The 24,629-nt window shown below is 38.4% G+C and overlaps 1 protein-coding gene across 7 annotated transcripts in view; it reads left to right on the top strand.

Moving 5' to 3' along the window:
• Positions 1-419: 419 nt before the first annotated feature.
• The window catches only part of ulk4 (unc-51 like kinase 4), a 76,900-nt gene continuing 52,690 nt past the window's right edge, over positions 420-24,629 (top strand). For 5 of the 7 annotated variants that reach the window (XR_007885419.1, XM_051406468.1, XM_051406469.1 and 2 more), the window contains exons 1-19: positions 420-491; positions 1,452-1,592; positions 1,787-1,886; positions 2,115-2,254; positions 2,353-2,494; positions 2,917-3,018; positions 3,337-3,420; positions 3,556-3,631; positions 4,211-4,363; positions 4,957-5,285; positions 5,573-5,642; positions 5,994-6,066; positions 6,603-6,695; positions 6,947-7,007; positions 7,125-7,351; positions 8,316-8,362; positions 8,929-9,007; positions 15,304-15,411; positions 19,644-19,727. Coding sequence is in view for 6 of the 7 variants with exons in the window: in XM_051406468.1 (XP_051262428.1) it covers positions 1,455-1,592; positions 1,787-1,886; positions 2,115-2,254; positions 2,353-2,494; positions 2,917-3,018; positions 3,337-3,420; positions 3,556-3,631; positions 4,211-4,363; positions 4,957-5,285; positions 5,573-5,642; positions 5,994-6,066; positions 6,603-6,695; positions 6,947-7,007; positions 7,125-7,351; positions 8,316-8,362; positions 8,929-9,007; positions 15,304-15,411; positions 19,644-19,727 (2,106 nt within the window). In the remaining variant the exon portion in view is untranslated. Of the gene's footprint in view, positions 585-1,451; positions 1,593-1,786; positions 1,887-2,114; positions 2,255-2,352; positions 2,495-2,916; positions 3,019-3,336; positions 3,421-3,555; positions 3,632-4,210; positions 4,364-4,956; positions 5,286-5,572; positions 5,643-5,993; positions 6,067-6,602; positions 6,696-6,946; positions 7,008-7,124; positions 7,352-8,315; positions 8,363-8,928; positions 9,008-15,303; positions 15,412-19,643; positions 19,728-24,629 lie in introns of all 7 variants that reach the window. The other 2 variants (XM_051406465.1, XM_051406466.1) reach the window with 2 other exon arrangements.

The raw sequence follows: 24,629 nt of genomic DNA, 5'->3' as shown, positions 1-24,629 counted from the left end.
TGTTGAATTCACTTTTGAAGAAAAAAAAGAAAATCTAAGAGCCTCAATGTAAATAAAAAGCTGTGGCTTGGAAACATGTATTTTGTAAACTGTGGAACTTGCTACTTACATGTGTGTAATATACTTTTTAAAATGTTTTATTTTGATGGTGCTTGTGATTGTTATATTCCATGCCCTCCGCCGTGCTCCATCTGTTGTGAGCGCCCTTGTATCCTAGCGACGCAGGAATATGCCATTTGGAGGTGGTTAGGTTAAAATCTACAACAACTTTTACAATGAAACCAACTTCTTTCTTGAATTGTGTACGTGTGGAAATATTTTATATTTAGTACAAAAACGTCTTTTCACATATGTAATGACTTTGGTGAATTGTTTTAGCTTTCACTTTATCTAAATACTTCCACACTCCCCTCTTCTAGTTGGAATTACGTGGCCCCCCACTCTTCCGCCAACAAACAGCGGGCCGTTGAAGAGGTAACGTTAAAGTTAATGTAAGTTGATATTGGGTGTGAGGAATTGCCAACATATTATTAGTTAAGTTTTTATTAAAGGCCGCGGTGTTTGAAGTTGTATGCAGTTTTTAGGTACGTAACGTTACTTTTTAGGTGTTGCGGGTAACTTTGGTCTTGTTACACGCGAACACATTGTCCGTGCTCCTGAATAGACGACTGCCAGACCACATAACTAAGTTAACTAACATTAACTAACATTACATACAAGCCAACCGCCTCTACCATGGCAGTTTAAGTTAACGCTAATGTTATTCACTTCTTAAAAGCTAAACGTCCACTACACACATCCCATTTAATATAACTACAATAGCTACCTGTTTAGAGCCTTAGCTAGCTGGAAATGAAAGCTTTTCCGCTCAAATCAAGCCTTCAGAGTGAAACAGGTGTCAGGTGTTCTGCAGCTACGTTAATTAGCCGTAATTATAATCAGCTGATTAACTTTACAGGTAGCGTTAGCCGTATGTCTCTGTTAAATGTAAGCTCCCCTTATAGCAAACCTAACAGGACGAGTGTACGTTAGATATATAACACATTACAGTATTACTTTACATTATGGTCATATTTATTTGTTTGAGCCGTGATAAAATAATTGAATGATGCTGTTGTGTTTATTTTTTAAAGACTGCTGGCCTATGTCAAACCAAATAAACATCAACTTGAATATATATGTTTATGGTAATTTGATAATAGGATAATCTATAACTATTAAAACATATTTAGAATATTATGTTATATTTCTATTTCTGGAGTGGATAACATCGCAGCAAATGCACAGCATTTATGATAAAGCGAAGGTAAAATACTGTAAGTCTGTAGTCAAATATTTCTCTGCTCCTTTTCCTCATGGATGAACAACTCTACTCTCTTCCCTTTTTTTGCTCAGCCTCTTAAAATGTCTAATGAGTATAACTGTAGGTCTCTTTGGTTTCTGTTCCACAGTGAATGGAGAACTTCATCCTGTATGAGGAGCTTGGGGCAGGCAGGAGCTCTGTTGTCTATAAAGGAAGAAGGAAGGGCAATCTCAACTATGTAGCCATCATCTGCACTGACAAAGCCAAGCGACCTGAGATCACTAACCATGTACGGTAGTGCTTTAACCTGTATAAACGTATTAAGACATCTGTTACATTTTCATGTTTTTCTAGATATATTAATGATATTTTTTGCAGCCTGAAGAGAAATGACCAGTCTTTTTCCTGGTGGGTTTTGCTTTGGAGTCTTGCAATACCTACTGTACACATTAAATGATGATCTTGTTTCTGTTCCCCCGTTAGGTACGTCTGAGCCATGATCTGGATCATCCAAACATAGTATGCTTCTACGAGTGGTATGAGACAAGTAATCACCTCTGGTTGGTAGTGGAGCTCTGTACAGGTCAGTAATTATTTCTGGCACTCCTGATAAGCAGTCATGCGCCATTAATAGTTATAACTTATTTCTGGTTTTCAGCCGTCAAATAATGTGGAGCGAGAAATGCATCTTATAGCAGCTTTGAACTGATAAGATTTCCCAAATAGTAAATACCCTTTAATTCTGGTTTACTTTTCCTCTCTCATGCTTTTGTCTCCTTTTTTCTCTCTTGCTGTCAATGTTCCCCATCAGGTGGTTCCCTGGAGACTGTAATTGCTAATGATGGGTTTCTGTCAGAAGATGTGGTGAGGAGGTTTGGATGGGACTTGGTCAAAGGACTGAAACATATCCATGAATTAGGAATCATCTTCTCTGACTTGACCCCTGCTAAGGTTTGTATCTGCATTCATGTGTGTGTAGGACTTAACAGTATATCAGCAGAAGTATCATTATCATATGGATACAGTAACTCTCGTTTTGTTGTCCCTAGATCCTACTGGATGGTAGTGGCATTCTGAAGTTTGGTAACTTCTGTACGTCCAAGGCAGAGGGAGAGACACTGGATCATTTCTTTAGCTTGCTCTCTACATCTGAGGAGTCAGGGAAAGGAGATAACAGGAAAAGACTACAAGGTCAGATGAGTATTTGTTAATATTGATAGTTCTGTGTATACATTGCATTGTTGATTGATGGAGAAGTAGATTAGCCAGTGGATCCAGTTGAATTGAACTCTTCGGCAGCCGGGGAACGTGAAGAGTCATGCAGGGATTTTATGTGACAGGTGGGGTGGAAAAGCATGCAGAAAAAGACTAGTGTCCACCTGAGGAATAACTGGGTGTGCAACAATAGGTTAAAAAACAGCTTATCTCATGTTTGATTTCAAAAGGTCAGGTGGAGGAAGATTTTTCTTTCTTGAATTCTTCACAATGTAGCTCCCACAAATGTAAAAGTTGACTAACATCACTTAACATCAAAACATTTATTGTGTATGATTAGGATGCCTGTCTTCTTTTACTGTTTTTGTCTTTTCTAATTACTGTATGTGCATTTTCAGGTTCTCCAACTTACAGCGCTCCAGAGGTTTTGCAGGGATCAGAAACCAATAGGAGCTCTGATCTCTGGGCTCTGGGTTGTATACTCTACTACATGTACACTGGTACCCACATGTGCACGTACACAGACACTGCCACATGCATACACTGAATATTAATTAGTGTGAATTGAATTTAACATTTTCTTCCTATTTTTCGCTATTGTTGGGTACTTCTAATTCATGATGATTATGATGATGCTACTGATGATGAATAGATTGAAACAAAAAGATCTTAATTATGAACAGAATTAGTGTTTTATAACTGATGACTGAATCTTGCAGTTAACAGACAACAAGATATTAACATTCAACATTCAGTATTATACTATATTATATTGTATTTTATTGTAAACCTAAATCCAAACTGTTTTTGTTTTGCAGGTAAACCTCCATTCTGTTCCGATAGCTGCACTGAACTGACGGAAATGATTTTACTTCAGGAACCACGACCTCCCAGACAGACAGGTAATATACACTCTCTCACACACACATCGAGACACAGAACAACTTACCCTTGCATGTTGCTGTTAAAGAGTAACAGCTTTTTGTTTGTTTAATTAGTGTGTTTAGTAAAGTTAACTTCTTTGTTGTTTGTTTCAGAGTTTTCATCCAGTCCACCCAGTGAGGACTTCCAGAATCTTCTGAAAGGCTTGCTCAACAAAAACCCAGATACGAGGTCAGGTTCATAGATACACACACACACACACACACACACACACACACACACACACACACACACACACACACACTCTACTCTACAACTGCTGTTACTACTATCATCATAACATTTAATAGGGTGGAAATCTCATGGTAGCTACAATTTAACGTCCATAATGTCAATTTTAAATTGTAAAGAGCAGGTTGGAGTTTGTTGCTCAGTTGTCATTGATGTAGCTTACATATATTGTTTTAACATCACAATGATGCAAATGTTATTGTTATGTATTATTTATGTTCCCAGTCCAGTTGAATCCCCTGTTCATGAACAGAATTAAACAAATTCCCTAATGTTATTTGATTTATTTATTTTACATAGTAGCTGTTATCTTGTACTCGATATTAATAATACGTTTTATTAATAAAGCAAGTCTGGTTCTTGACTTAAATAAAATTGGACCACTAGAGAGTTTTAGGAAGTAAAATGTATTTAATTTCAATGTAGAATTACTTCAGAGTGCTAGTTTCTATTGCATGTTGACCTTAGTATCATGTTTCTGTGTCCTAATGTTTAGTTTTGTTGTGATTTGTTCTTGAGGATGGGCTGGCTGGAGTTGCTGGACCACCCTTTCTGGACACAAGTACTAAAGGAGGAAGAGGATCTTAAAGAGGGAGAAGAAGAAGCTCAGGATGATGCACGGCATAAGGAGGACAAAAACTGCTGTGAGGGCATTGGTTCAGCTAGCTCGAGGTGTGTTGATATATTATTATTTCTCTTGCTAGCTCCTACAGCTTTCTGTAGACAATTTGTTCCATCAATTTTACTGCATACAGCTTTGCTTTGTGAAAGAGTATAATCTTTCATTAATGGTAGATGATAGAATGGTAAATTTCTGAAACACCTTTCAATATGATGCCATAGTTAAGTCAAGTCAATTTTATTTATATAGTCCAATATCACAAATCACAATTTGGCTCAGAGGGCTTTACAATCTGTACAGCATACCACACCCCTTGATAGGTAGACAGACCTGAGCCACATAACCTCTCCACCATGGAGACCTGGAAAAAGGACACGCCATACACATAAGAGACAAGCACAGCATTCACTTAGATAGGAGAGACAAACAAACACTGATAGATAGAGAGGGACATTATGGCATGTAAGCTATGGAGAGAAGAGGATAGGCTTAATCTCCAATATACACATTTAAATAAAAACATATTTTTGCCTCAGTTGAATAGTTTGTGTGTGTGTGTGTGTGTGTGTGTGTGTGTGTGTGTGTGTGTGTGTGTGTGTGTGTGTGTGTGTGTGTGTTTTTTTTTCCTCCACAAATACACAAGGATCCCTGACCCTTTTTTCCTAGGACAGGTAGATGAGCTTCCCAACAGCCACTCAGCCATCACTCATCCAGCCCTTAGGATTTCCAAGAAATTGATTTCATCACAGACAACAATTGCAACAACTCACAGACCATCTGACAGGAGGACTGATTGCCAACAAGCTGTCAGACACACAACCTGTGGAGCCTTAAGGAACAACCAGGGCTTGGATAGGGGGGTGGGAAAAGAGAGAGGAGGAGAGGGGGAAGCAAAGACAGAAGATGACCCCAAGCCAGCTGGGGCCCAGCAGATGTGCCACACACTGCAGCCCAATAAGTCATTCATTCTAGGTAACACATTCCCTTGATGTCTGATGTCATAACAGTTGTATGAACATGACTATAGTCTTCTGTTTTTTTAGATGCGTAAGCCAAATTTGTTCTGTTCTATTGTTTTTGCCTCAACTGCAAACGATTAGATGTTTCACTGTTTGCTGTAGTTGCTATTTTGCAAATCTCATATCTGATTAAAATGTGTGCGCCATCTTTCACCTGTGTGGCCTTAGGCATCAATCTCAGCCGTGTCATAATGAACTGTTGGAAATCTGATTGAGTATCCTGTGTGCTTCCTCCCCCAGATAACGTATCAGAACTCAGACCAAAGAGTGGTGTGGATGAGGACAACACTGAGGCCATTTTCCTGCTCAGGTATTCAGTTGAGTCTATCTGCTGCCTATCTACCTGTTTTGCCAGGGTCACAGGGTTATACATGTTTTGCCAAGGTTGTACCCAGTAAGTTAATTGATGGCCTTAATTTCTCCTGTCTGAAGAAGAATGTGAATCTAAAAAGAGTTATACAACATATTTTAAGTTGTACTCCATCCAAACTCTTATCTTGGACACACACATCTACAAATGTGAGTGGCCCAAGTGATCCTCTATCCAATACTGTCCTCTAACAATTAAGGTACAGGGGATCAGCCTCATGTACATATATCTAACTACTAACCATAAGCAACCAGCAGTATATTGTAATGTTCCCTCCTGTCGTTTTTTTAGCTCCCGTGCCAACTCAAGGAGAAGCTGCAGTGTCTCAGACCTCCCAAACCAGACCCCTGCACCTCAAGAACATGTAAACATCATGCTTATATTTTTTTAACACTTTTTTTTCGTTTTTTTTTCGTGCTACTATAATAACACGAGTGGTAAACTGGCAACATAGTTACTGGGCCTAAAGCTACAACTATTGTTTTTCCTACCAAAGACCAACATTCACTTATAGGTTTAACATTAAAGGCATGTTTATCCTCTGCTTCCATCTGCTGGTGTGCCTTGTAAACATTAGTCTCATGATACCAGACAGTGGGAGATCTCAGTGGCATCCAATAATCTAGGATCTAAATGTGGAGTAGTTACTTTAATGGTGGTAAGAATGGCCCTAAAGACTTTGGATTGGTTCTGCAATGCTTGTTTTTTTTTTTTTACTCTAATTGTTTCCACCCAGTTTTAGCAACAAAAGCTAGGAGAAAGTTATTAGTCTCTATTGAGCGAAGTGTTTGGAGATGGAGGACTTGTGACTCCAAGTAAATACATAAATAGTTAAATACAATTACAAATACTACTAAATACCTCTTCTGCTCTTCTCTCTTTCCTTACCCCTCCTCTTAGGCCAGTACTGACACTGATATCAGATCCTGCTTGAAAGCTCTTCTCCATACTGACTCTGATCTGACTATCACCCCAATCATGGACAACCCCAAGGTACAGACATGCAGTATTATTATACAGGGGCTATTTTATATTTCAGGGTGTTTTCAGATACATTACAACTGCTTGACTTTTAATAATCTTCAGTGGTAGGTGTCCTTGTGAGGGGCCTTCCCTGCTGTTAATGCTTTATTATAAGACACTGTGACATAGTTACTAGGAAGTAATAGCTACATGGGAATTTTGATATGAAGATCAGGCTCATCCTGAGTCTCTCTGTGTGGTGTTCCCTTTCTGTTTACCAGATTCTTAAGAGTCCTCCTGTGCGTTTTGATCCAAAAACCCTTTGTGTACCAGCATATCCAGGTGTGGTACATTCAATTTTCAAGTCAGTATTAAGTGAGATTTTATCAGTGCCCCTTAAAAAGTACAGAGGTAATATGGACTGTATGGCTATTGTTTTTCTCCTGTCCTCTCTTCCAGTTGAGAAGCTGCAGTCCCTGAGTGATGACGAGTGGACTGTCTTCCTCTTACAGCTCTGTTCATCCCTTGGAGAACAGAACCCCTCAGCTCCTCTCTCCTCCTCCTCCACTGCTCCTCCTCCTCCTCCTCTCTCCTCAGCCACCCGATCAAGGCTCAATCTTCTGTGCTACCTCTGCTGTGTGATTGGACATAAACATATTGCTAACAGGCTGATTAACTCAACACTGGTAGGAAAACTTGTATTTACTTAGGATCCTTATATAAATTATACTATAAATAGTTTTGCATCTAACACATACAGTACAATATAATAGTTATACATTTGTTTCACTCAGCTTCAGTAGGAAGGTATAACATGTGTGACGTTCTTGCCATTGCTCCCAGCTAGTCATTCTTCAAAAGAGGGTCATTAGTGTGGTGACAAGGACATTGTCCCATAGAATTATTCTGAGCTAAAAAAAAATAGGACTTCCCCTTCGTCTGACTTTGAACATGAACTACCTGAGAACATACACTGATCAGCCATAACATCAAAGTTGATGTGTTAGAAGCAGGAAAAATGGGCAGTGTGAGGATTTGAGCGACTTTGACAAGGGCCAAATTGTGATGGCTAGAAGACTGGATCAGAGCATCTTCAAAACTGCAGCTCTTGTGGGGGGTTCCTGGTCTGCAGTGGTCAGTACCTATCAAAAGTGGTCCAAGGAAGGAAAAGCAGTGAACCGGAGACAGGGTCATGGGCGGCCAAGGCTCAGTGATGTATGTGTGGAGTGAAGGCTGGCCCGTGTGATCTGATCCAACTGACGAGCTATTGTAGCTCAAACTGCTGAAACAGTTAATGCTGGTTCTGATAGAAAGGTGTCAGAACACACAATGCATCAGTGTGTTGGTATGGGGCTGATCGGTGCACGTATTTTTCAAAATTAAGAATTTAGTTGTAACAAAACACACCAGAATTTACTTAAAATCATAGCTACATAGTTTTGTTCATTCTGCTAATTTTTATTTACCTGTCAGACCTAAAAAATTAAATGTTTGTAATTGTTTACAAACATAGCAAATTTGAACAAGCTTATAAACGTCAAATAATCTAAAACCTGTGTTTTGTGTCATATATTGTTATTTCGTACAAATTTGGGTCTTTATCTTGTTCGTCTTTCTTCTTTCTCTCTGTATCTGTCTCTCTTTATTCAGCTTCCAGTATTGACCCAGCAGTTACGACAAGCTCCTAACTGGGATCTGTAAGTATGTTATGTATTCTTTATATAAATTTGGAAGAATGATTGTGTGCCTTTTAAACTTACTAGAATGTTCGATAAGTGGTTGACACTGATCTATAGTAAAAATGCAAACTAAAAGAATCATTGGTGGAGCTGAACTACAAGACTCTGATACCAAAAATGCAAGTAATGTGGTAGAGCTCAAATATGATAGAAAGGTTGCTGGCTGCAAAAGCACTTAGATGTAGTAACAAACATCAGGGGCACTTAAGCATGTGTCCTCGCTCACTCTCCTTCTCTCTCTCTCCCTCTTCTCCCTCTCCCTTTCTTTTACAGTTCTTTAAGAACTTACTGCTGTTAACACAAACACACAACATTGTCTATGAAAGCTAAAACAAAGTTGTTCTGAACTGGGAACTCATATTCTCTCCTTCTCTGAACTAGGTTTTTTTTTTACCCCTCCTTTATCCGGAACTAGTTTTAGAATTTTGATGATTGAAAATTAAGAAAATGTATATTCTTTTGTTGATATGCAAACATAAATACAAACACTTTTTTAATTAAATGAAAATACAAATGTTTTCCAGGCGGATCAAGGTTCTCAGAGTGATGGGCCTACTTGCTCTGCACTGTACTGAACTCGGAAAGGACAGTCCTGTTTCTGAGGTCTGGAAGACACACACACACACACACACACACACACACCCCACACACACACACACAGTGTGTTCCAATGTAAACTGAAATGTATTGATTCTTCTGCAAGCTCACATTTCGTGGTAAATTTCATTCCGACTGGTATTACAGTATATCTGTTCATTCAGCCTTCAGTGTGCAGGAACAACACTGGAACTATAGAAAAGCATCAACAAATCTCTCAAATCTGTGATAATTTTTACTCCAAAACAAGATAAATGATCAAAATAATGTTAAGTGTTCACTAACAAACAATTAAACGGGGGAATCCAATATCGTTTCAGAATATTTTTAGGACCTAAAACCTGCAGAACCAGTTTGCACCATGAGGTGTCAGTACATACCAGCATGAGCACCATATTCCCATTACAGGCAATATGAATCTACATTTTGGTTAAAAACTTACATAAAACATAACAATGAATGCTGTACACCTTACAATATGTATAGTTAATTTATTTACGGTAAGTCTTGCTTAATGCTGCTGTGCACAACTAAGATTTTATGTAATTTTATAGTTGTGTAATGTTTGTTTGAATGCTATCCCTAGTTGTTTTTGTTGTTTAAAACATCCAACCCAATGAGGAGAATCTGCCCTAAAACCGAATGTGGATGGGAATACATGTTCTGTCCACTCTAACTTTATAGTACTAATGTGTACCAGCAGGTGGCATTAAAAAACCAGAAGACAACAAGTCTTTCATTGGCCTCTGAGATACTGAAAACACACACTCTCTCTCTCTCTCTCTCTCTCTCTCTCTCTCTCTCTCACACACACACGACACTCCTCCCTCCCCCCTTTTAGTAAACACACACAGAGATCTTGCTGGCTTCTCTTGCTTATAAAGTACATTGCAGCTTACCCGTTACATGATCATACACTGATTAGATAAAGAGTTTCAGCTTATGATGATGCTAATATGACCGTCCCATTTATTTTTTTTAATGTGTGTTGGTTTTACAGATTATTTGTTATTTATTTATTCTTTATTTATATATATATATATATATATATATATATAGAGAGAGAGAGAGAGAGAGAGAGAGAGAGAGAGGTGATTCTGTTATTGAGCCTACCTTCATTGATATAAAATAATAGACAAAATAATAGAAACACGTGTCAGTGCAACGCAGTACAATTCAACAGCAAAATGATTATACAGTTGAATAGACACCTCTCTAAAAGCGTTTGAACTAACACTGAACATTATAACCTTGAGGGAGGACTTATTGTAGAACTGTTGTATTAGACTGCATTAGTTTTAGTTATGTGTGCCTAATAAACTGGCAACTGAATGTTTCACCATAACACCCATAATCATATTAAAGAAAGTGATGTAAGTTAACAGGACATACTTGTCTACCCACACACATTTTCCTAGAGAGACACACATAGACAATTCAGATACTTTACTGAGCCCCCCTCAATATGCACATGTTCAGAATGGTGCTGAACTAATTCAACGTAAAAGCAGTTTTGTATGGAGGTGAGATCTGGAGCGTCTCTCTCGCATTTTATCCTTTCATCCTGAACAGAACTTAACACCTTTTTCCTGTCTCTCTTCTTCTTTTGTCTCTTCGTCTGTTCGATCACATCTATTTATTCTGGATGAAATCCATTCCGGCTAAAGTAGCTCTGATCCCACATCCGCTCCCGTTCCTGGTTTGTCTTTTTCTTTTCTCATTCTCCACTTGTTCTGACACTTCACTGCTACTGAGTCGTCACGCCGATTTACAAAATGGCCGACTGTGGCATAGCAGTGTTTTTTCTGTGCGCTTGTTGTTAAAGACAAATGGCGGAAAATTTTTTCCGCTACCCTCCTTACCTCCCTGCAGTTACCGCGGGATGACAAATTGTTAAGAAAAGGACAAAGCTGTACGTTTCTGCCTGTTTGTGTCTATTTGTGTCTATGACCATGTGTGTCCATCTATAGACTCAGCAGGGGCTCTGTGTGTGTGTGTGTGTGTGTGTGTGTGTGTGTGTGTGTGTGTGTGTGTGTGTGTGTGTGTGTGTGTGTGTGTGTAAGCATGGATGGGCTTCTTTGAGATATGTTTGTGTGCACTCAACAGGGGTCCTGTGTATGTAGTTTTCTGTGTTCTGTTTCCCTATTTGTGTGTGTATGCATATATTCTGTGTTTGTGTGTATTATATTATAGTAAGGCTAACAGATGACCAATAAAACAGCACATACTTGCATATGTGTGTGTGTGTGTGGTGTGTGTGTGTGTGTGTGTGTGTGTGTGTGTGTGTGTGTGTTCTCTCAGCAGGGGTTCTCAGATTGTCAGGGTTTAGTTACCATGGTAACTGCTATATGCATCGACCCCCCCCCCAAAACAATAAAAACAAAACAGAAAACCCACACACACTCATGTCTGTCTTGTCTGTCTCTCTTTCTGTCTCACTCTCTTTTCTGCATGTCCACCTGCTTTCTCTTCTCTCTCTCTCTCTCTCTCTCTCTCTCTCTCTAGTCAGTCTGTCTTTGCCCTTCACTCTCTCTCTCTCTTGTCGAATAGAATTAAATAAGAATAACATTTTCTGGGTTAATGGTACTAACACACTTTTTTTATGCAGCGTGGAGAAGTTGTGCTTTCAAAACCAACTAGATAGGATTTGCCCCTTCACTTATCACTTCTAAAGTTTTCTGTGGCTTTTACAGTGGTTTAGCCAGTAAAAGTTCCACTGTGCAGGGGGTTTCATGGGGATATAGAGTCTTAACGCATTTTAAAAGCTCACAGGAATCTTTAGGAACACACATTCAGGGGGCATTGGGTCCAGGAAGACACTATTCAAAGCATTTATAAAAACCTCTTGCAAGGAAATATGACATGTGTTGTTTAAATATCTGAGAACAAATACATTTTCATAAATATCATTGAAAAACCTTCAGTACCGTATAGATTTATATGCCTATGGTCAAACAAAAAATTTGTATTGTTTCCTGGAGATATCTGGTGAAGATATTCTCACAGCCTGCCGTAATCTGCATCCAGCAGCTCTTAAATTAGGTGTTTGATTCATTAACAAAATGTTATTTAATATATTTGCTTTGTATATTCGAGCCATGCATTTGTTGTCTTGTTTCAACATTTAACACGAAGTATGTCAGATCAGCCATAACACATCAGAACATACATTTGCAAGGGTCGATGTTAGGACATGTAAATTTAGAAAGTTGAACACATTTAGGTGTAAAGCTGGGCGCTTGAAGATAAGAGGGTTACCTCTGACTGCAATGCACTACTGCTTTATACGCCAGTCTCTTCTCTCACCTGAGACGAGCATCGTATTAGCGGTAAAGTCATGTGCAGTTCCGTCTTTATAGGACAGATAATCCACCAACCTGTTCTCTTATTCTTTCTTGTGTATAGACATACAATAACTGCCTGTATATTTGTTTGTCACGTGTGTGTATATGTGCAAAACTTCTGTGTGCTGTGTTGGGATGTCTTTTATTCTCTGGCACTATATGAGTGTTGTTTATGGATGTTAATTAAGTACATATGTTTTCTCATGTGCATTCATGTACATTATGGGATCTGAGGGAATGTTGATCCTGAGATAATTATAATGTGTTCTGGATATGTGTGTGTGTGTGTGTGTGTGTGTGTGTGTTTTTGTTTGCTTTTTCACTCTGGCTCGTTGCACTGTGGTGCATTTCAGCACCCTCTGCCTGAGAGCAGCTGCGTAACTAGTTTCAAACACACCCTAGAATCTCAACTCCCCACTCCCCAGCCATTTATTTATGTTATTTGTGGGTTCAGCTCATGTGGGAAAGAGACAGAAAACCATGTGTACCATTCACTAACTGGATTAATAGTGACCCAACTTGCTATGAGTTTTATAGTTTATGTATAAATAAGTTTAAATAAGGTCAGCTCAAACATATTGGCTTCTGTCCTAGTCTCAATGTGTACTGGCAATAACGTTTAGACCTACTCAGGATTCCAGTGGCAAACTGATACCTTACGATGTTCATCGATGGCTCAGCGTGTGGATACACCATGCTTCTTGGGCAATAATACAAGAAAAAAATAACTCCACTGGGAAAGGGGAAGATATGTTGAGAGAGAACATGACAAACAGACTGTTACCACTTCTCACCCTACAACGAGAAAGAGAGACTGAAGGTGAGAGACAGTGAAAGCAAGCGAGTGTCAAAGAAAGATAGGCGAGAGAGTGAAAGATATTATGTGATACACACATAGAGGGCAATTCAAAGCAAAGAAAAAAGAAAAAAGACAGAAGTAGAGAGAAACACAATTGAGGAAGGAGAGCCGGCAAACAGACAGAGATGGAAAAAGAAAGTGGAGAAGAGAGGGAGAGATAGAGGAGTGAGGCAGAACTTGCATCAGATCACAGAGGGGGGAAGCTGGCAGTAATGCTAATGCCAGGAAGCAGCCAGCCAGCAAGGCTGTCTCTGCATATACTTAACTGTGTGTGTGTGTGTGTGTGTGTGTGTGTGTGTGTGTGTGTGTGTGTGTGTGTGTGTGTGTGTGTGTGTGTGTGTGAGAGAGATTGTGGTGTGCATTTCTTACAAGTTACAATGATTGCATGAATTTATGTACCTAGTTATGTGTGTGCATAATGCATATACTTAATGCTCTGAATACATGCGTGTGTTTGTGTATACATGCATATGTGTGTGTCCCTTACCACTGATTTTGGTGTGTGTATATGCGTTTTAGTGGTTTTCAGTAAGACTGTTGCTGCTGCTGCCCATCTCATATCTTTCTCATTCCTGTTTTGTCTTTCTCCCTCTTTCCCAGCCTTTTTCTGTCCTATTTCTCTTTTCTCTACATTGTTATTTTCTTCATCCATCTTTATGTCTCTGTTTTATGCATTCCCACATCCTCTTCCTTTTCACTGACTTATCCTCCTTTCTTACTCTGTCCTCTCCTCCCCATTCTTTACCCTTTCTGCTTTTACCCTTACCTGTCTATAGTTTCTCACATTTTATGGTCGTATACAAAACATATTCATCCCAATAGTTTCATTTAAAATAGTACATTTTCTGTACACAGAACATCTTCTATTATTGAATGAAGATAAGAAGCTGCCAACAATAGTTAGTGTGACATGGCATGAGGTCATGTTCTACTTTATTTATTTATTCCCTTTATTGTGGTGTGGTGTTATTTGGTATGGTCCCCCTATTTCAGGACAATGAAGCAGGACAGTGATCCTTATCATACAGGCAACCCACCAATGAGTTTTTAGGGGGCCAGGGGTGTTCTCAACTAGCCAGGTCAGTCACCTGATATCAGTCCGGCTGAGATGCATTTTACTCGCTAAAGACCAAACTGAAGGCAAAAAAGGACCTGAAACAAGCAAAAAGTGCAGATGGTAGCAGTACAGGCCTGGCAGAGAATTATCAAATATCTGCTGATGTCTGTGGGTCATATATTTCAGGCAGTCATTTATTACAAAGGATTTATATAACCTTGATTTAATCAGGTAGTCTCATTAAGATCAATAGGTCTTATCAAAGAAAGACCTGAGAACAGCACATAGAAAGAAAAACAAACATAACCAGACAAAACAAGAGAAGAAATACATACAGCTTAACCAGACAATAAAAAGTGCATAACATACAACGAACGTAGCCAGACTTAACAACAAAAGCATATACAGCATTAGAGACAATCACAAACATTGCTAAATAAATTAAGTTAAAGTTAAATGTTAAAAATCAGCCAGTGGGATGAAATGTGAAATATTCAAGTTTTAAAATCCTGTGTAATTCATTAAATTTATAATGTGCAAAGTAGTTGATGGCTGAGATCTGGTCTGGTGAGCAGTGGTTTTACATTTGAGAAGAGGGTATACTGGCAGCTTTTGTGTGAGACCTTGTTGAATTGAAATTGTTCTAGTCTTGCTAATGAGGACCAGCCTACTTTTTCATATAGTACACAGTGATGAGTACTAGACCTGCACAAATCGAAATAGTATAGAAATCTCAAAAATCACAGAAGCTGCAATTTTTTCATAAAGGTGAAATGTGAGACAAAAAGCATTATTGAAGTTCTGTAGATCTGCAGAGACAAATATGGTTCTCCAGAGATGTACAACCCATCCCATTTTTTAGTGAAAATTAAATTTGTGATGCCAAAGTAATTATTCCCACACTAATTGAGGAAATGTAATTGATACCAAATGTTCTTGTCATAATTGTTTTGTTTAATAGAGCATGTTATTATTTGATTTTGCAAGAATAAAATAGAAATGCTGATGAAACCATCTTTCTCTTTCTCTTCTCTCTTTACAGGCTGTGTCCACACTAACAGACCTGTTGAGAGACAACCTGAGGAATAGCAAAATAAAACAGTTCCTGCTGCCACCACTCGGGGAGTTCCTCTACCTCATCACCTCTCAGGTACACACTGTATGACAGAAGCCAATATAAAGAGACATAATTAAAGTTAAAATGTATTTTTTCTGGTATTTTTGTTTTATTAAACAGGGCGAAGCAGTTATTTATTGTTATATGTTATTTGGACAGGTCTTTGAACACTGGCTTATGTGAAAATCCGCCTAACTGTAGTTGGAAAGTCAAACAAAAGATTCAGACATGCAGGAAAAGCACTAATGCTATCGCTGTGAACATGAACATGCAATTATTTCCAATGTAATCTCTGCAGTTTATTTAGTGTGCACTTTATGACCACAGGTAATTTTTGAATAAGTAATACTATATATGTCCGTTTGAAGGGTTGAAACACAAAAGTGGTCCAGCTACTGTCATTGAGTGAATGTAAATATTTCTCCAGCTTTTGTGGAAATAATTCAGTCGTTGTCCCAGATCTTTGGTAAAGTATGTGTTACTGTTTGAATTGTTGTTATTAGTCTAATCAGGGTATTGAATTTGGCATGTTGCTGTTTTGTAAGTCACTTAAGCTGACCACACTAGAAGAAATCAGCTATCTGGGTCTCTCTGAGACTGCTACATTTTGATGGAATCGGCATCCTATAGTTTGTCAGGGTCAATTAAAGCTGAAATAAGTACTCTTAATATTGGTGAGGCCTACTGCTACACACTGGACCTGAAATAATTGGAAAAAGTCAATTAAGTCATGGATATTTTTAAATCCTGTGAGAAATGCAATGAATGCAGTGATCCACTTGTTGTTAATCCTGTTGATAAATCACAACCTCAAACAATAGAGGGCTGGCAAACTGTAAAGTTGCTCACCTCTAGTTTGCTTTGCAAACTGTGCAAACCAAACTTAAACCAACTAGCCCATAACACAGTTCATGTAGTATGCACATTACACTTCAAGCCCCTCAGGATGCCCCCAAGAGATGGCTTTTTAAATGTGGTTAGTGAAAATCATCAGAGAACGGTTTCTCTGAAGTAATTAATGGGGAATGACTGCTTTCTTTTGAGTTAATGAGTCCAAGTGAAACAAGCACAACATTGACGCCAAGTGCAAGATCAAATGACATTTTCCTATTACGTCAGTAAGAAATGCCAATCTTGAGTGAAATGAATGAAACAGAGTGCTCTGTGATTAGGTAATGGAGTTTAGATTTGGACGCCGACTAAATTGAATTGAAAGCGAATTGACCCCCAGCCCTAAAAATTACAATTACAAGAGAGAAAGTGGAGCAGGCCTCGTTTGACTTTATTAGAAAAGGTGATCCTAATTTATATCTGGTTAACCTCAGTGTAGCCAGGCAAGTCAATTAAGTGTTAGATTTTTGTTTACACGACTGATGAATAACCTTCAAAAATCAATCACCCTGCCTGATTGCACTTATTACTCTCCTGAAGCCATGAGAAATCTCATCAGTGTCCTGCAGTAGCTCTTAATAAACTGACTTGCAAGTGTTTTTCCATTGTTGCCAGTGTGTTCTTGACAAATAATAACACAATAATTACCTGATTCCTGTACCTCCCTCGGTGATCATGGCCAGGTGTTAAACAGCACCTTGAAAATGTAACTGTGAGTTAGTTAGGGTAAGAAACAAATAACAAAATATTTTTATTTTCTTTATTCGCAGGACATTTTTTAAAATCTTTTTTTTCTTTTTCTATAACATGTTCTAGCTCTTTTCAGTGTCACTGAAGTAACTTTATTTTAGTAAATGAGTACTGTATTGTTGATATGCTGCCAAAATATGTCCCTGGTAGAACTCTATGAACCACGGACAGATATGCATTGCTTTGAATGGCTGCTTTTACTGGTTGCTTTTTCCAATGACATTTTTTTACTGTGCTTTCTAGGTTTTCTATTTTATAAATTTAGGTTTGGCAAATTTTTTATCTTACAAATTGTCAAGAAACCAGGTTAACCTTATTGTTAAGCAATTCTAGTAATAAGAGAGAGGTGAGTGGTACCTTCTTGTGTAAAGCTGCCTGCTTGTTGGCTTTGGATTGAGTATTGGATTTTAAAAATCTCCAGCTGTTTGTGTTTTCCAGTCAATGACAATGATTAGCACAACTTTTAGTGCTGTGTGGGCTTCTGTCTCAGACATATCCCTTGTTTCAGTTTTTGGCTTGAGAATTTGATGTTTCTCCAGCAGCGCCAGTCAAGAAATTGATAGCTCTAAAAACCCAGTAGTTATTTGATTTGTTCTGAGTCTTTTAAGAGTCCCCTGGTGGACTGGCTGGTTGGCTGTCTGGTGGGTTTTCAGTGTCAATGATCAGCTGCATTGCTGCCTCTATTCTCAAGGTTAGATATAACTTACAACCTTGAAAAACACCACAGACACATGAACTTTTATTGGACTTTGGACTGTTTCAAGGTTTTTAGCTTTCAGACTATTCCCATATGATGGGTACAGTTTGGTATGGTGAAAATGTTTTCTAAAATAGAACATGACCACAAATGACAACAAAAAGTTTACTGTAATAGTACTTGACCATAGAAAACGTTACTAATTATATTATTTGAGGTATCATTTGTAGCACATGGTGTTGAAACCCTTCACTGAATACAATAATAAATCAAAGCTGCAAGCAGCGATGATGCGTGACCATCATGTGTGGACCACACCGTGGAAATTTCTAGTAAATCAGATGATGATTGACACACAAGGGTTACTTCCTGTTTCCAGTAGCTGTTGCTTGACTATATCTGAATATTTGCATGTAGATGTGTTCAAGGCAGGATTTAACATGTGATGTTTGGTTGAAACTGGGAAAAGTGCACTGAAGTTATTTCAACTTCAACGGCAAGCTATGGACACACTGTTCGATGCACAGTAACAAATAATACAACTTTTAATTGTGTCTTTTTTGATTGCACTGACCAAATTTAAAGTCGATCCGATTAATTCCCTAGGAGGATTTCGTTAAAATACAACCTGAAAATGTTGTAGCAAATGAGCACAAAATTCAAAATTGCCAACTTCCTGTTGGGTTTCTGGCATGGGTCCCAGAGTATTTTTGGATACATGTGCGTAACAATATTCATACATATCGGTCAAACTTGTCTTTGCGGTGTAGTTTAACCGTTTTGCAACCCTAATGTGCAAATTTTGAGTTTTCAAGCATGTTGCAGCCACCAAAAATGTGATTCATTGTGGATTAACCCAAATATTTAACTTCTTTGAACAGCAGTAGCTAATATTGTCATTACAACCAGTTGTAATGAAAAACCTAAACTCAGGGTGTGAACTCCTCCCAACAGGTGGAATCATTTTGCCTATATAAAGACAGGAGAACAGTTTCATTTGAGTTATATGGAATGGCCCTTTAAGTGTCCCCAGGTAAAATCATCTGCTTTGCTCCTCTCTTCTTCTGCAGCACCAGTCAATGACAATGATTACCTATAGCCTCCAGTGCTGTCTTTATTCTCAAGGTTAGATATAGCCTAGAGCCTAGCAAAGCAGCAATGGAATGGGGCATTGTTTCATGAAAAGTAAAAAAATGTTGGTTGAAATAATCCAAATTTGTGTCCTGTAAGTGTAGGTATGACAGTATATAACGTTTGTTTTGTCAGGAAAAGAAGTACATGTTTCGTTATAATCAGATGAATAATAACACAAGAAATAGATAAAAAAGAATGGCAAGAATGCCAAACTTTTCTGGTTCAGCTTGTCATATGTGAGGATTTCACCTTGATTGGCATTTTATAGATTTAAAGATTAATGGATTATTGTTAAAGTAGCTGAGAGAAGAAATTATCATAAAAATACTTTCCTGTCCTGTGAATTTTAATTAAAACTTTCATGAGTATGGGTAAAGTTTAAATTATTCTCTTTTTTTATTCTACCTTTTTTATTATGTGAAAAATGAGAGTTAGATGATTGAACACACAAAGCAAAATTAAGGAAAACATGTATAATATTCACACATATTATCTTGAGTAATATCAATATTTTTAAGAAAATGATAGAGAAAATGGTTCTGAAAGCATGTTCAACACAACATAACCAAGTAATCAAGATGTCATGGCTCCTCTTGCTCCCTTCTCCCCTCCCCGACTTGGCCCTTTCTTGCCCTTTTCCTCACTCCTCTCTACTTGCATCTCCTCCACATTATCTCTCTGCCTTGCTCTCATTCCCACTCCACTCCTCTACTGCCAACCCCCCCCAATCTGTACCCCCTCCTCCTCTCTCCTCTCACCCTTTCTCCCTGTCTTTTCTACGTCTCTCTATCAGGAGGAGAAGAGAGGCTCCCCAGAGGGACTGTGGTTCGTTCCCACTGCCGCCTACACTGGCTTAATGAGGAGCCTGCGGGAAGGGGTGAGTGTCTCTGTGTATGTCTGCGTGTGTCTGTTTTTGTGTCTGTGCCTGTGTAGCTGTGACTAAGTCTCTCTCACTGTGTGTGCCTGTGAGTGTGTGTTTGCGAGTGTGTAGCAGGGGATCCCTGTGAACAGTAATGATGAGGCAGCTGTGGGGGCCTAAAGCGTTGTTTGCCAGCTGCAAGTCAAGGGCATGCAGAGCAGTCACACATACATGCACGCACACACTCTCTTACCTGCATCAAACACAACCCTTTACTGCTCAGCAGCCTGACCTCAGCAGCAATTAGGACCCTCCAGACACACATACAGTAGATGGAGCAGAAACACAAGCAGGAATATAGGTAGCTTTCCTTTTTGCTGGCTTTCTCGTTTTTTTTCTTTTTTCTCCTCTCTGTCGTTACGCTTATGCTTCACCTCTTATATTAGTCTGTCACAAAAAGATGCTAAATTATGACTTTGGCTGGTATAATTTTATAACAAAATGACACATGTCTCTAGTGATCAAGCTGTGTCTTAAATGTGAATAAATATACAGGTAATCTTTCAACATTTGCATTAAGCTCACGATTAGAGATTGACCTGGTCATATTTAGGTTTGGACCCTGTGCACGGCCCAGTGCTACATCACAAGATATTATGGTGTTGTTCTTTGTAGTGTTGTTGCAGGGTCAGCAATTGCTGCTGAATAAGGAACCTTTTGGTGGGTGGTGAGATTAATATATAGAGTGAACAGGTAGAGGGGGAGAAGGAGATGGATGGATGTTGTTTTGTGTCTCAGAGGTAGAAGGGGTCTTACTGTGGTGGCCCACTATAGCAGAATGAATATAGATGAAACTCTGGTCTACACAGTTGTCAGCTAGTACCTACTGTTGCTTCATTACCACTGGGAGTGTAGTGGAGGGGTAGATGAACAGAGGAGGGGTATATGTGACAGGAGCAGGGAGAGGGGTTGAGGGGAGGAGAGAGGAGGTTGACTTATTTATCATTATTGAGCTGTGAGAATAGGCTGACTGAAACGCACACACACGCACGCACGCACACACACACACACACACACACACACACACACACACACACACACACACACACACACAGCCTTAGGGACCAGACACTCATCCCCAGACCCAACCTGCCTCCCTTTCTTTCCATCTCTCCCTCTCACCCTCCTCTCCCCTTCTTCTCCACCCTGTCTCTGTTTCCCCCTCTCGCTGACTGGCTGTTTTTCGTGGATGCACGAAGTATATTTGCTATTATATTACAGAGCTGTCTAAATAGTCTAACTTTGTCTCATGGGCGTTACATTTGCTGGAGTTAACAAGGTGGTCACACTGTACCATAGTTTACTATACTTATTATATTTGTGGGACATTTTAGGAATGAAGAAAAAACTCCAAGTCAGTTTTAGGGTGCGGTCTCACCTGCACCTATTATAATCACCTTTATCGACTGGTTACACAGCATACATTTTTACATGTCATAGCAGGAAACTGTCACTGTCACTGGGACACTTAATGGAACTGAGCCATTGTTGCTGGTGTTTGAATTCACCTGTATTTTTTGAAATCTAAATGATCATTTATTACCAAAATTATAAACAAAATAACATCATGGCAGTCATTCTAGATCATATACTTAGAAATTTATTACACAGGGTTAGCTCGTCTTAAATATTATATTATAGAAATATTACTGTTACATAAGAAAGTATTTTGGTATGAGGACCCACATTTTAAGACCAGTCCAATATTGCGATTGTGTTGACACGTTGCTCCAATAAAGGGCAATGGCTAGTGCAATATCTACATGTATATTTCTGTTACCAGCTACAGTACCTCAGGCACATGATGCCTTACAACTAGTCACTACGTCACCAAGCTTCCATTATAAGGTGAATGAATTTCTCTGTGCCACTTTCTGCTCTCCCTCATCAGACATAAACAGATGGGCAAGTAATGCATTCTTTGTCCTTTTGCTTCCCCTCTCCCCTGACAATGATCTATGAGGGGAAAAAAGGGGAAAATCTAAACATGACAATGGAATTTGTGTTGAATTTCAGTGCCCACAAAGCAAGACCACATGTATACTTTTTCACTGTTTGAAGAATCCATGACTACTCATGACTTCCCCTTTCCTCCAAACCTACAGCCAGGCATTTTCTTAAGACTGATACATGGTCAGGGGATACTGTACATCACCTGACTGAAGAGAAATGTCACAGATATACCGGAGGTCATTAAGAAACAGTGTCACCATTGAATAGTTTGTCCCCCAGAGAGCCCTTACAAGTTTATTTTCTGTGGTGAAATGTCCCATTCAGTATATGTCTCGTGACATTTTTTTGAAAAACAACAATATGCGGTCCAAATCAAAAAACTTTGATTTTGTTATGTGTTTAAGTAAAAAATGGATATTAGCTTCAGATTTGTTTGCTGTCATTATTTGTACAAATAGACTAATTATTTTTTTGTTATTATTAAGCTACAAAGCAAAATACATACACATACATACATAAAGTAATCAAAACCATGACCAGTTGCAACATTAAAGTGATAACAATTAATGCATCAGTAATTATAATGTAATAATATGTAATACAATATTCTGAAATGGGCCATTCTGCATAATGAATACTTTTACTTTCTGCTCTTTAAGCATATTTTGATAAGTTGATTTTGAATATTGGACTTTTACATGTAACAGTGTATTTTCTATGATATTTCTGCTTTTACTTAAGTAAAGAATAATACTTGACTACAAACAGAGAGGCAGCTGAATATGTTAGGAGTGATCAGTAAATCAACGCGCATTCACATAATTCAAGTGTCAAGATTTGGCCTTTCATTGAAGGACAACCAGTAGAAAATAAATTCGACTTCAAAGAAAGGATTCCTACTCTGTATAACAATTAATTTGTAGTTGTGCGGTTGAAAATTGTTTTGCTTTGCACTTATCATGGCCAAAAGAATTTATGATAATGACATTATTGTGAGATATATAAAAAATGTCAATCAGTCACATTCATATTTAACTTTTACTGTGTTTTGTCTCTTTTTGGTGTGGTAGTAGCTAGTTAGCTAGTTACTGTATATATGTAGTTACATCTTCTTTTTTACATTTTATGGTGGGTGGCAATGAGTGTTGAGGTCCTTTATTGCCACCTATGTTGGAGCGTGAAGCAAAAATTGAGAATGTAAAGAAACGGAAATTATTTAAGAGGCGCTGGATTATTTACAAGATATTATTATTTGTCTATTATTAACATATCAATATAAAACATTTTTAGTACCGATATATTGTGAGACTCCTAATTCAGTAATTCACTGATACTTTGTTCTTATAGTTTTATCCTTTTTCTCTGAAATGTCAATTAAGACAATTTTGTACCACAAATTAGTATTTTCAGTAATTAAATGTTTGAAAATAATGGCTACACTGCACAGTGTGTATGTAGCATGAATATGACTAAATGCAGGTGTACAGCCACAACAAAGCATCAGTATACGCAATAATGGCACTGCAGTTACTGTTCTTATTTTCATTTTCATTAGTGTAACTTATTATTGACAATGTAGTCTCCCCCTATAAATGGCATTTTAAATAGCAAGCAGTAATCTTTTCCAAACATGAGTTACTAATATTATCATGGTTTGTGATTCATTTCTGGCTTACAACGTGGTTGCAACAAATGAATAATATCACTTTTCTATCACAAACTAAAATATCCTCCGTTTAATAATGAAATTAAAGTTTCATTCACATCCCATTATTTAAATGTTAAAGCTGCATTATTAGATTGTTCTTGCTAGTTTTGTGGCAGTGTAACAAATTGTAAACACAACATTAACATTGTCACAAGTTGTTGTATTAATTGTGTTAATAAACAGTCATTTAGCTATTTACACAACCAGCAGGTTGTCCAATATTCACTCTCCTTTTAGCCCTATGTTGTCCCCAACAATTTTTTAGGGAAATGTCAGCTCTTCAGCTGCTAAATGTTCCACTATATTCACCAGCTAGTTGATAACTTGATCTTTGTTTTTGTTTTTTCCTTTTTTTTGCTGAAAACTGCTGCTTGCTGCTGGATACGAGTTTTGATAAGGTTGGGGTTACGGGATTATAAACCAAAACAATGAGCTAAAAGGAGCTAAAATGCTACTGCTGGGTGATCAGTGAATTGTCAGTAGGTTCGTCAAATTAGACAATGCCCTTCACATAACACGTATTAATTTGAGTCATCAATCAGTATAAAAATGTTGATAAGGATCATTGGTTGTCTATTGGTTTTTTCACTTGGCCTTATGCTACGCAGTGTGGGGGATGTAAAGTTTGCATTTCTGATGTTTGAACTACTTAGAACCTATGTCGTCTGAAGTGACCAGCTGTATCCTTGTTATAATAATCCCTTATTATTATTGGCTTATTGCTTCAGGGGTGTCTCCAATATTTAGTCATGTATTTTTTGTGTAGTGTTGTCTGGAGAAATAGATTGTCTACCAATGTGCTAAATGTAAATCCAGTGCCACACACTGTTTATTGCATGACAGCATTGAGATACTGCGCCAAGACCCTGTCTAATACGCTCCAGGCTGTGTGGTTTTGATGCATTTCCTGACCCCCTAGATCACCCCAGCCCCCCCTCCCCACTGCTGTTGAGAGTTTTCCTGATTTACAAGTAAAGCACTGGAGAGAGGGATAGAGAGCGTTGTACTAGAAGAAGGGGTCGACTGGGATGGGGGCACAGAGCCAAGGCGAGCATGGTGGTTTTAGCAGTGAGAGAGGGACAGTGGTGGATGGCAGGGAGTGACATAGAGGAGGAGAGAGAAGGATCAGTGTAGTGGGAGGGGGAGAGGAGATGGCAGAGAGTCAGAGAGAGAAAGAGAGAGAGTTGTATTCGGAGAGG

Source organism: Dicentrarchus labrax, unplaced genomic scaffold, assembly GCF_905237075.1.
Source record: "Dicentrarchus labrax unplaced genomic scaffold, dlabrax2021, whole genome shotgun sequence".
Lineage (NCBI taxonomy): Eukaryota > Metazoa > Chordata > Actinopteri > Moronidae > Dicentrarchus > Dicentrarchus labrax.
This window is presented reverse-complemented; position numbering and strand designations above follow the sequence as displayed.